Raw genomic sequence first — 11,976 nt, forward strand, 5'->3', positions numbered from 1 at the left:
CTGACCTGTCTCCACCCCCAAGCAAAATTCTGCCTGTGAACCATGTGAACCACATTTAGTCACACCTGATGTAGTGCTCCCACTACAGTCCGTTTAAAACAGTTTCCATCTCTAAGAAATGACTGATGTTCAAACAAACAATATTTATGGACAATCAATATTTTATCCAATATTAATATTAAACCTGGCTTACCTGGATATTTGACTGTGCATTCATATTGCCCAGTATACCCAGGTAAACAGTAGCTAGTGTCTATACATTACAGTTTTTATTTGTGTAAATGCATTTTAACAGAGCTGTGCCTTATAAACACAGTAAACACTTATTAAAGGCACTTATTAAATGTATTTGACTCTCACTTTTATGAGCCAAAAACTCACAGATCATTGTCGTGGTAGTAGCTACAAGTGGGCCAAGAAGCTTAAGTTATGTTACTAACACAGAGCAACATACCTAAAAATAGCACCATAATTTTCCCCTCTATGCTGTTCTCACCCTTGTGAGTGTTTTTTTGTTTGTTTGTTTACTTTATGTTAGCTTTTAATGACAAACAATAACTTAAGTGAGACATTTTACACCCTTTTGGGGCCCTCTACTGGCCACATGACTCCAAAGAGGCTCTTAGTTCTGACCTTTGTTTTCCTAGATCTATCAGTCATGTGCAGTGATGTGTCTTGGGGAAATTAAGTAGAAAGAGGGGAAGCAGATAGCTTCAATCCCATGATTATCAACTGTGTTAGTAAAATTTTGTAATATTAAGATCATATAAAATCTTTTGAAAGATGAAAGGCTTAAACAGCCAATAATTTGGGTCAGTTTTTGTCATGCAAAACAAAAAGTGGAAGATGAGAAAGAGAAAATAAATTACTGTCATGGTCCCAGAGTTAATGTGGATGTAAATTGTGGATTCTTAGATTTGATTGTTGTAGTGTTTGATGTTTTGGATTCCTGATTTGATCTCTTTATTATTCTAATAGTGGCTTTGATGTTTTTGTGATATGGTTGAGTCTTTGATTTCTACGATTACTTCATGTTTTTTCTAGTTTTGCAAGCCTGTCTTTTGGTTCATGTTTCCATCATTCTGGTTGGCTGAGCTTTAGTTTTACTATGATGGGGTTCTCTTCTACTTTCCATTGAAATGTGGACGCCTGTCTGATTCTTGGTATTTATTTTCCAATCATTGTTTGAGTTTATAAATTGTTTTTAGCTCCCTTTGTTTTCTGCTTTGAACCTCATGTCATTATTGATATCATAATAAAATAACACCGATATAAAGGAATACAGTCTTCATATTAAATTCCAATTCTAATTTTAATCTAATTTATATCTGCTGTTATGTAGCACAAACATGAAGAAAACAAAGCAAAAAATCTTTTGCTCTGTTTGTTGTTGCCTACACTGACGGGTGACTTTGGCTCCACACCTAAACAGAAAAAGGTGGGGGAACTCTAAGACTGATTGAAATGATTAGAAATAAGTCCCAGTAGTTTCTGCTGTCAGCACAAATAGATTTTAATCACATGGCATGTGCTGCTTCCTCTCTTTGTGGATTTACACAGCCTAATTCAACACGATATAAGCAGATGTTACATGAACTATCACAGCTAATGCCCCACCACTAGTCTATATAAAGCTAACATAAATGTGGAAGTCAGTGAATGAATCCAATTCATTTTGATGTCTGCTGCCTGTGATATAACCTAAGGTTGATTGTGATCACCACAGTCACTCTGCTCCATCACTAAACTTCACCAGAGTACAGCATACTCTGGTGAACTAACCCTGCATTAAACTGCCAGATATTTTCATGTGATCAATATCTGTTTGATAAACGATAAAATGAACCAAACCTTTAAAATGTAAGCTTTACATTTCCAGTATATCAAATGTCACCGAGCAGTCCTCAGCTTTAAAAATAACCTCTTTTTCTTCCTACCTTTCTTACAGCTTTCTCCATCTCTGAGTGAAGTTATCGCCCACGTTTTCTCTCCCTGGGAAATAGAGCAGCTGTGCCTTTAGCTAGCAACACACTGTGCAGAAACAGTTTGTGTGTTTGCTAATATTTGTTGAGCTGTTGGAAACGTAGCATTTGAAATCACCTGCCACATTAAAACTCCATCTAAAACCTGAGCATAGTGCTAGAAATGATGGATAGATGATGTGTTTTCCATCTCTTTGTGTGAGATAAGCACATGCGATAGATACACACCAACAGAATTGTCTTTTATGTTATTTTTCCCCTCGATTTAGTCTCATATTGTTTTGATGTTTGAAAGCATGCAGTGACAGAAATAATACCCCCCGTTTTGAAAATGTAAGAATTAAAAAGTAAAGGTTTGTATAATAACATAGAAATTTAAATTAAATACAGACACCTAAAAGTTCTACTTAAGTACAGTAATAAAGGTTTTGTAGTTTATTATCTCCTACATCTGCCTACAATTAGCCCTAAGTGTATAAATAGTCCCACCAATCCAGTGTTTGCCTGTGAATGAACATGTTTAGCTCACTGTTTAGTTTTTAGTTCCCCTTTGTCCTGTTTTCCTGCAAAAAAGCCTTCTTCACCTCCCAATCAACTCTTCCTGTCCAACAGAAATCCCTGCCTTCAAACCAGCTGGGACCTTTTTATCATGTGTTTGGATATATCTCTGTATCTATTTACTGTTGCCTCCTTTCAAATATATAGATTTCCAGATTTTCCTCACAGACACAGAGCCCTCCACACAAACGACTGTATGTTGTGTGTATGATAGAGAAAAGGATTAAATCATGGGTTAAACATGGGTTGGACACAACTTAAAATCTTTCCCCAGCAGAATGAATCCAGAAATACTCACCTATAGCTCAACCGTATAAAACAGAGCAGACCAGTGAATCAGGGTTAGATCAGCTCCAGTGACAAAAACAATTTGGTGTCTTTGGCCCGATTAAAGTCAAGCAAATCCACTCATCTTGATTACTGCAATTGCTTCTCTTTTGGCACCACTCAGACCTCGTTACCCTGTCTCCAAATAGCTCAAAATGCTAAAGTAAGTGTGTTTACAAGGTCAATACAGATAACTCCCATCAGTGCCTCTCTCCTGCTGTTTGTGCATAAAAGGGGTGAATGGGGTTGTCCTCCCTTTCTACTTCTCCTGTTGTTTATATCAAACAGCGATCAGACATCACCTGACCAAAGGCTCCACTCTGTCCCTGACTAAGTGGACTACGCTGACAGTGCTTTCTCGATAGCTGTTTCCAAACTAAAAAAAGAAAAACAAATCTTTTTGTGTTCACTGCTTCAGGTTGAAGACCTTTCTTGGGGGGCTTTTATGCACACTGACTGCAACTATAAAAAAAATGACAAATGATTTAAATTCTGATTTTGAAGTTTTTCTTTAACAGCTCCTTTTAAAGGAATCATCAGATAAAATGTAGCACTTTGAACAAACTGTAGGGCTTTAAGGCTTTCAGTGGAAAGTTTATTATCAGATACGGATGAACAGACCACAAGAGTGAGCAGAGCACAAATAAATCATCACAAAACAACTTGAAGTTATAACTTAAAGCAATCTTAAACTTGTCAGATCTGTTGTTTTTCTATAATAAGTCTCGGTGTGAAAGATTAACAATAGAAAAAAAAAAATGACAGTCTTGCTGCAGAGAAAAACCTAGCTTTTGTGCGTTCACACATGACGCATCCTGACTTTTTTCAAGTAACTTTAAACAAAAGGTTGTATCTACAAATATACAATACAATATGTTCTTTAATAAAGCAGCACAAGATCGCTGTTTGTGACAGCACAAAGATTAAGGGTGCGCTACAGAAGAACTAAACAATGCTACCTCACAAGATTGTGCAAAAGCTTCTTATATTCTTATCAATCAAGTAACACCACTGGGCAGTGTGACAACTGTGGAGCTAGAGCTACTGAACTACAGCAAGAAGAACAATCAGTCCTTGTACAGATGGTATGACTCCCACAGAGCCTTCATGTCAAACTCGTCAAACTCATCAATCACCTACCAAGTACCTTGAAAAACAAAGTGGGCTTTGGAGATCTTGGCAAAGGATGGTTACAGCAATATTCATTTGGCTAGTGATGACAGTGTTTTAAAGCAGTCTCGGTTTAGTTATTTTCTTTATAAACTCTATTACCTATTACAGTAAAGAAATATGAGACGACTGCATGTGCAGCAAACGCAAAGCCACCTCACGAATCTATTCAGCTGTGATCTTGAGTTAAAAGAGAGAAAATGCTGATTATTTTATTCAGTGGAAAGAGGAATAAACATCAGAGAATAACGACACAGTTGCTTTTCTGCGGATGGTGAAATTTTGTTTTATCTCTCTTTCTTGAGATCCTACAAGGAAAAAGAAATAAAAGTAAATTATACATAATATTTTGATAAAGAGACTTGACATTGATTCAACATCGATGCTTACCATTTTTTACTGACAATAACCAGAGGCATTAATATGACACCAGCAAGCAGGATGGTTGCAACAACGTACAGAAGATAATCTGGAGAGACAAAATATTAACAAAATATCTCCAAACCCACTCAAAAATGTTTTTGATCATTTAAATTTATGCGAATCATACTAAAATTAGGAAAAAGAGTTATTTCTTGAATGCAAATTTACCTTGGGACCAAGCATAAACATGATCTGATTCAATGATCTGAGGAGGTTTAGATGGGCGAGTGATTGTTTCTGAAGATGCCACTGAAATGCAAATAAAAATAGTTTAGAATCTTTCCAGGAAAATGAATGTTACATTTAAAAATGCCTGGATAAAAAAAAAGATACTCACTGAAGCGTGATCTATTGTGAAGTACTTCGTGAATCATGCTGCATGTCAGCAGATCGTCATTGTAGAGTCTTTTACATGTACAAGGATGGTGAAGCACTGTCCCTAAAGTAGCCACAAAGGCCCTTTTGCATTCAGAGTCTGCACCAAGGATGAGCTCTGGATCCATCCGGGTGAAGCATTCATCTCTTGGGAGGTCACTGTCAATGCACTGGGCTTCTTCAGGACTCCAACATTTGGCTTGGAAATGTTCTAATAAGCCCCTGTTAATACAGAGAAAATGTGTGTTATGTGGAATCAGTGGGTGCTGCGACTTATAGATGTGTTTTGGTAGATTGTCCATATTATTTCATGATCATTTCACATATATTTATGTAATTACATTAAAAATGGCAGCGGGAAAAGTGCACCAATCACACAGGTGGAATATTGATTATAAAAGGCTGCAGTCTATGTGTAAAGTGGTTTCTGAAAACTTTTATTAGATAGTAATTGGAGATGTTGTCTTAAAAAATGGCCATTTAAAAAAAAACAGCATTGGATTTGATGGAACTATAACCTGAAAATCTAGGTTTCCAATTCAGCTCGAGTATGGACAGGTAAAGAGGGCATCCACTTGAAGAAGACACTGAACCACAAATTGCTCCTAATGGCTGGACCAGCACTTGGCACTCTGAATGAAAGCTTGCTGCCATGTATGTGTTAAAAGGATAAACAGAAGGAACAATGTAAAAAGGATTTCAGTTAGGAGCGCTACTGTGCATCTGTAGCCATTGTTAAAACCTACCCAGACATTTCCACAAGGGAAACAAATGAAGCCAATTCTCATTCATTGTAACAATCAAACTATCAGCATCCTCTAACAATGCTGTTTTTCCTGCTCCATCTTAGTGATTGTTAGTTTGCTGACTGAATCCCTTCCTTGCATTTTAAAGTGCTTTCTTTCCTGCCGCACAGCCTATACACAAGACACCTTTTTTCTCCTCCTCGCATGCGTCGCACAACCAATGTTCCTGTCAGCTTTTGTTGTTCCCTCCTGGAATCTCATTCGCCAGATGCTGCTCATACATTTCATCTTCAGCAAACAATGCATTTGCATCTGATTTGGTGGTTTCATCCCCAAACGTGCATTTAATAATAATAGTAATTGTACAATAATCTTGAAAAAAAAAAAACAATGAAAAAAACAACATGTGAGGACAGAACAGCATACCTGCAGTTACTGTCCTCAGTGCACTGGTTAAGTACACGCTGACAGACCCAAATCTCATCTCCACAGGTGCCACTGTGTAATCCGGTTTTCATGTTCACACAGCTCTGATCCGAAGCTTCACACTCGCACATCACCAGCATCTCTGCAACATTTTGGGGTACGTTCCTGTAGAACCACAGAGTTTCCCGCTGACAGCCTTCATCATTGCACTGGCCTGACTTACAGGCTTGGAGCATAGGTGCCAGGTACCTGTTGCAAACTGAATCGCTGACACAAGCCCTAAATTGATCCAAACATGATCCGGCACCATCATATCCTGAAAAAAAAGAAAGAAAGGTAGTGAATGGGTTTCACCAGTTTTGAATCATCTTCACTAGATTTCATCTGAGATTAGCGTAATGAAATAATTACCATAGTTTAATAAAGTGCTTGACTGCCAATCCATTACTGCACTCCTCGTGAGCTGAACTGCTGTTCAAATAATCAACATGATTATCTCTCCCACCAACAAAGGCGCATTAAAGATCCTCTTAACAGTCATTTTGTAGCGCAATAATTGTCCACCTTTGGCAAACAAAAACGTAATTTCACATCTAAATGCTTATCGTAGAGACTTCTGAGAATACCGCACCTGGCTTTTGGTGGCATTGTGTGGCCAGCACTTGTATAGAATCACAAAGCTCCTCCTCCCAGGCACACATGCACCCTCGCAGAGAAGGATATTGGTGCAGTATTGTCTGGATGGTCATGTTACAGACCTCTGAGCCTTTTATTTGGCACCCTCCATCTTGAATGACAGAAACATAAGAGGAAGGCAGAAAAACAGGATTTTCCAAAAGCGAGCAAGGCTTGTTTGAGCAACAGGTGTTTTCTATGTGCCTGCTGCTCTGACAGTTTTCCTTGTGATGTCTGGTTATCTATCCCGATATAGGCTGATATATCAAATTCAGTGTAATAATGGAGGATTTCGATGTCAAAACAGACATACTTTGTGCATTAAAGGCATCAAAATAGTGATTTATTGTCACTTTATTTTGTTATATACATTTTGCTTCAGGCTGTTTCCTCACTTATTACATTTTAGCCATTTTCCATGAAATGCAATTCAGTCGAATAGTCTCGTTTGCTGAACTTCCTGAGGAAATGTAATCACTTTACGTAATACTTATATGTCTCAACCCTTGGTAATAATAACAATATAATGGAAATGTGTTGTTTTTTTTACCTTCACAGATGCCGCCATAAAATGCCTGTTCACGCTTGCATAAATCTGACATGCAGATTTTCACAGCAGCCAAACAATCAGAAGCCAGCGATGAAATCTGAGGAGCAATAATCACTGAAATACAAGCAGACTTTAAGAATTTATTTACTTGATCATTGGTTTTTATGTGGATTTATTTCACGGAGATATTTATTGTCTTGAGGTTTTATAGGAAAAGGGACATTCAAAAATTAAATGTTAATGTCTCACATGACTAACTGTAGCTACGCTTTAACTATACATGCGGTACAGACTGCAAGGCACGAAACACTTCTAGTAATGGCAATTTTATAGCACAAAAAACATACAATGACACTAATCAACTTGTTTGTTTTTTCTATCAGAAATCTGTCATTTTATGGTAATGGTTCGGCTTAAACTCACCAAATATGACTGCAGCTTCCAGTCGTCTCAGTTGCATCATAGCTGTTGCAAAGCTTTGAGCAGACAAATGAAGCTCTCACCAGCAGCTGATCTGTCCCTCTTGTTGGTGTCAGCATTTAAGCTGGGATACACCACCCGCTGTCAGGAGGATGTAACACATTTACTGGAGGCTGTACCCTGCACCATGGAACAAAAATGACAAATGCAATGAAACAGACCTGCAACCAAAAAAAGGGGGGAAAGTAGTGCATGCAGTATCTTAATATTGTCATTATTATATTTTGTGGGCTTAAGTAATAGTATTATCTCTTAGGAGTAGTGCTATATTACTTCAGAGATAGGAAATAAAAAATCCCTGGTCTGATCTGCTGATTTAAATTTGTGTCAGATTGTTTTCACTTGCATTTTTTTTCCCAACAATAATTAAGAGGAAAGTAAACATATTTATGCAGCACATTTCAGACAAAATGCAATTGGATGTGCTCTAAATCATCAAAAAACAAACAAACAAGCAAACAAAAGACTTTTAATATTATTTAATATTTTAATGGCTTGAGGCTTCAACGTTGTTCCAGTTCTTGGGAGACCAATCCATGATTGAAGTGTTGCATTGTGTCTTTTCCTGCCAGGTATGATTTTACTGCTGTTGCCAGTCACCACGCCCTTACATACTGAAGCTGATTTGAACCAAAAACCAAAACAAAGATACACTACACTGTCAAAATTACTCACTTACCCATCCAAATCGCTGAATTCGGGTATTCCAATGACTTTAATGGCGACAGGTGTATAAACTCAAACATTTGTGTCCCTTCTCCAAACATTTGTGAAAGAATGGGTTGCTCTGCAACAAGTGCAATCCTGAAATTTCCTCGCTACTAAATATTCCACAGTCAGTGGAACCTTGTGGAAAGCCTTCCCAGAAGAGTTGAAGGTGTTTTATTACATTGCATTATATTTTATATTTAACCCTATGGATTTAGAATGGGCTGTCATTCAAGTTCACATGTGTGTGAAGGAAGGAGTGTGAATACTTTTAGGAATATGGCATATTTTTTTAGAGCTACCACTTCTTCTTTTGTCCTCTGCTTTTGTTCTGCCTTTATCCTCAAATTTTTTAAGGACAAACTGCACACCATGCCAAGTTTTACGCTAATAGCTTTTTGATCATTTCTTTGTTGGAGAAAAAAATCTATTTTATTGTGGTCAAACTGTGTCATTTTGCCATTTTTCATAGATTCGACTAAAGGCAATGGGACAAACTATATAGTTTTGCAATAGACCAGTGAAAAAATACAATAATACATGAAAAATGTAAAACATTTAAAAGAGTTTATTCAATAAGTTGTTCTGTTACGAATCAACACAACACTGCCTTAGGTACCAACCATGTATATGTATACATGTGTTTAGTGATAAACAAACAGTGTTAACCCTCAGCTGTAAATTGCTTTTCGTTTTTTTAGGTGATTGCTTTGGTCTGACCTGTACGTTGAGTGACATCGGCTTTTACGCAAATGTTACATGTCAGCAGAGTCATTTGCAAGATGGATGGCTTTGCTAACAACTCCACCCAATTTGAAGTCAGTTTGAAGCAACCTTCTCGTTTTAGCTCATTTCTGCTGCTCCCTAGTGGCTGGAAGTCAACAGTGATTAACTCTCATAAAGCCTCCAATCAAGATGATTTATTTATCAAGCAAAAAAAAGTCAACAAATATTGATCAAAGTGTTGCACAATGAAGTATGAAACACTGGAAGGCAAAAAGGCTTAAAGTGCACTGGAAAAAGTTACAACATACATTATACATTTTCTTAAAAAATGATGCAAAAAGAAGAGACTTTAATTCGACAGCTTCATGTCTATTCAGAAGTTGTTGAAGAGAATTGTATGGACTGTTTCACTCTGAACAGCAATCAAGACCTGGGCTGAGAAGTGTTTTCTAAATACTTGATGTGGGGATGCAAACATTTCACATTTAGTTCAAAAATGAAGAAATTCTGGTGAAAAACGTCCAGCATGTGTCATTGTTGTGCCATGCTTTAAACATAATGAATAGTTGTAGTTTAAAGTCTATAAAATATTAACATAATTAATAAATCAAATCTATGCTCATAAACAATTTCCCCACACATTAAACACATCAAGCTGAACTGAACAATCAAACCTAGATTAATTACAATCAAGCTGCCCTGGCAGGGATTATTTTCCTCTCTGTTTCCTGTTACTGTTTTTTCTGTCATTCTTTCATATTATGCCTTTTCCCTGATTGCCTTTTCAGTTTCATTTGAATTGATTAGCCTGATTTGACAAGAGTTCCACATCCTCCTTGTTTATTCATTTTTATTCTTTGCATCCAAACTATAGCGCTTTGTCTGAAGGATTTTCTATACTGCTGATTACACTGATGATCAATATTTGTTTCTGACTGCAACCCTTGTTGTGCTGTATGTTTGAGGATGTGGATTCTCTGAGATTCCAGTGTGCTGCAGTGTACAGCTGTAAATATCTTTGCAAATACTCTTTAAAGAAATTTTCTGCTTTTATCTTCTTCTAGAAATGTGCAAGTAGCTAAAATGAATGGCTTCAGCCGCTTACTCATGTTCATTGGGTGAGGGGTTCTCAAGAAAGATGGAAGCTACGGTTGAAGGGACATCTGTTTAATCGGGGTGCTCTCTGCATAAAGAGGTGTGTGCATGTCTTTCTGTTCTGCACAACCATTACTCTGATCCACTTCACCCTAGGCAATTGCTGCGGTTTTAAGGAAGTCGTATCTGATGCTGTTTGGATGAGGGGTCTGACAAAAAGCCATCGCTGCTTGTGAACAGGGTTCACCATATGTGTATTTGTGTGTGTAGATTTCATTCACTGACATAAAATCAAACTCGCAAGCAACTAATAAAAATAGCTCTGCACGTTAGCGTTAACATTTCGGCACACATACAAACAGTACAGTTTAGGGAATGCCCTTTTTAAAAATATGTATGTGGGCATTAACTGTGCTTCTCAGGCTGATAGTGACACACGGGGCAAGCTGCAGCAGTTGTCTTTAAATGCTAGCTCATGCATATAAAATCATTTAAGATATCACCAAATACTATATGCCTGACTGACTGCCGTTCTAAACCAATGCTGTTGAACCACCACAGCAAAGTGTTGACAATCCAAATCGGCTCCGTATTTTGCCTTTTACTTCTGCTACGAATGACTGCAATTACTGAGTCAGGCTGCAAGCTGCTCATCTGAATGAGACATGTTTGAAATGGGAAATTCACTGTCGTGGTTAGAAATGGGAAGAAGGCTTCATACGTGCGGTCTCTGCAGCAGCAAGTAATTTTTGGTGGGGAACATGAAAAAGCATGTTTGTAATTGCCTCATTTTCACCACTGAGATGCCCTTGATCAAAGCCTTTGACCTCCCAGATGCTCTATCAGAGATGCTCAGAGGCAACTTCCCAGTGTGTCATCAAGTACGAGTAGGCCATTCCTGCAAAAGAAACAATGAAGTATACGAAAGAAGAAGAAAAACACTACGCATTGTAGCTGTCAGTACAATCATTTCTTATCAAGAAAAGGTCAAAACATTGATACCAAGAGTTCTGGAGCAGAAAAATGTCCTGATGAATCAGAGATCAAGATTTGCCTTTGTTTTCTGATACTGATACATAAATCTATCACAATAAATATTTACTTACACTTTAAATAAAAAATGTAAAATTATTTTACAAAATACATTTTTCAGCATAGTTTTTTCATCTGTGCAAACAATTTCAAATCTTGCCATAATTCCCTTTTTTCTGACCCAGTAATAACTTATAACAGCAGATAATTAAGTAATAACAGATAATCAGCAAAATATGTGGGCAACACAGTTATTATTCATACATGCTTGCAGACTTCTGCCACAAAAAAATGGAAAGCACATCCAGGACATGTTTCTTGTTTTTACATTTAGCATCAGTATAAAAAACAACCCACCATAGAGTCGCCTGGGCTCTTAGTAAATGTAACTGTGAACAGCTCTTACCCACAGCTGAAAAATTCAACCACGATGATTATTTTGCGACATATATTTTGCTGGAAAATGTCCGCTTTGCTGATGTTAACCAAACACAAACCTGGAGTGTTTCAAATGAAAGAAACAGGCTTCACATTGCGGTCACGTTCATGCAGGGGTCACATTGAATATTCTGCACTTTGATGAATTGAGCTGGCTTCATTAACATACTCAGTGCACAGGAACATACATTTCTGGGCATTTACACTGAGGACTTGAGATGGGCATGTGACCGCCTGCACCTTTAAAGCTTCAAATCCCTTAAAC

At 37.5% G+C, this 11,976-nt stretch overlaps 1 protein-coding gene across 1 annotated transcript; it reads right to left on the bottom strand.

Moving 5' to 3' along the window:
* Positions 1–4,324: 4,324 nt before the first annotated feature.
* gfral (GDNF family receptor alpha like) lies at positions 4,325–6,243 on the bottom strand. The gene is made up of 5 exons (XM_039622096.1): positions 6,008–6,243; positions 4,798–5,057; positions 4,629–4,709; positions 4,442–4,506; positions 4,325–4,345 (listed from the first exon to the last, which is right to left on the bottom strand). The coding sequence occupies exons 1-5, from the start codon at positions 6,241–6,243 to the stop codon at positions 4,325–4,327; spliced, it is 663 nt and encodes a 220-aa protein (XP_039478030.1).
* Positions 6,244–11,976: the final 5,733 nt, after the last annotated feature.

The sequence above is a fragment of the Oreochromis aureus genome, linkage group 13, assembly GCF_013358895.1.
Source record: "Oreochromis aureus strain Israel breed Guangdong linkage group 13, ZZ_aureus, whole genome shotgun sequence".
Taxonomy (NCBI): domain Eukaryota; kingdom Metazoa; phylum Chordata; class Actinopteri; order Cichliformes; family Cichlidae; genus Oreochromis; species Oreochromis aureus.

Bases quoted from the DNA above. Each gene is read 5' to 3' on its own strand.
- gfral (XM_039622096.1), bottom strand. From the start codon at position 6,243: ATGCTCCAAGCCTGTAAGTCAGGCCAGTGCAATGATGAAGGCTGTCAG. The intron at 4,507-4,628 runs GTAAATTTGCAT...TTGTCTCTCCAG, and splicing joins TGTTTATGCTTGGTCCCAAG to ATTATCTTCTGTACGTTGTT. The intron at 4,346-4,441 runs GTCAGTAAAAAA...TTTTCCTTGTAG, and splicing joins TATTAATGCCTCTGGTTATT to GATCTCAAGAAAGAGAGATA.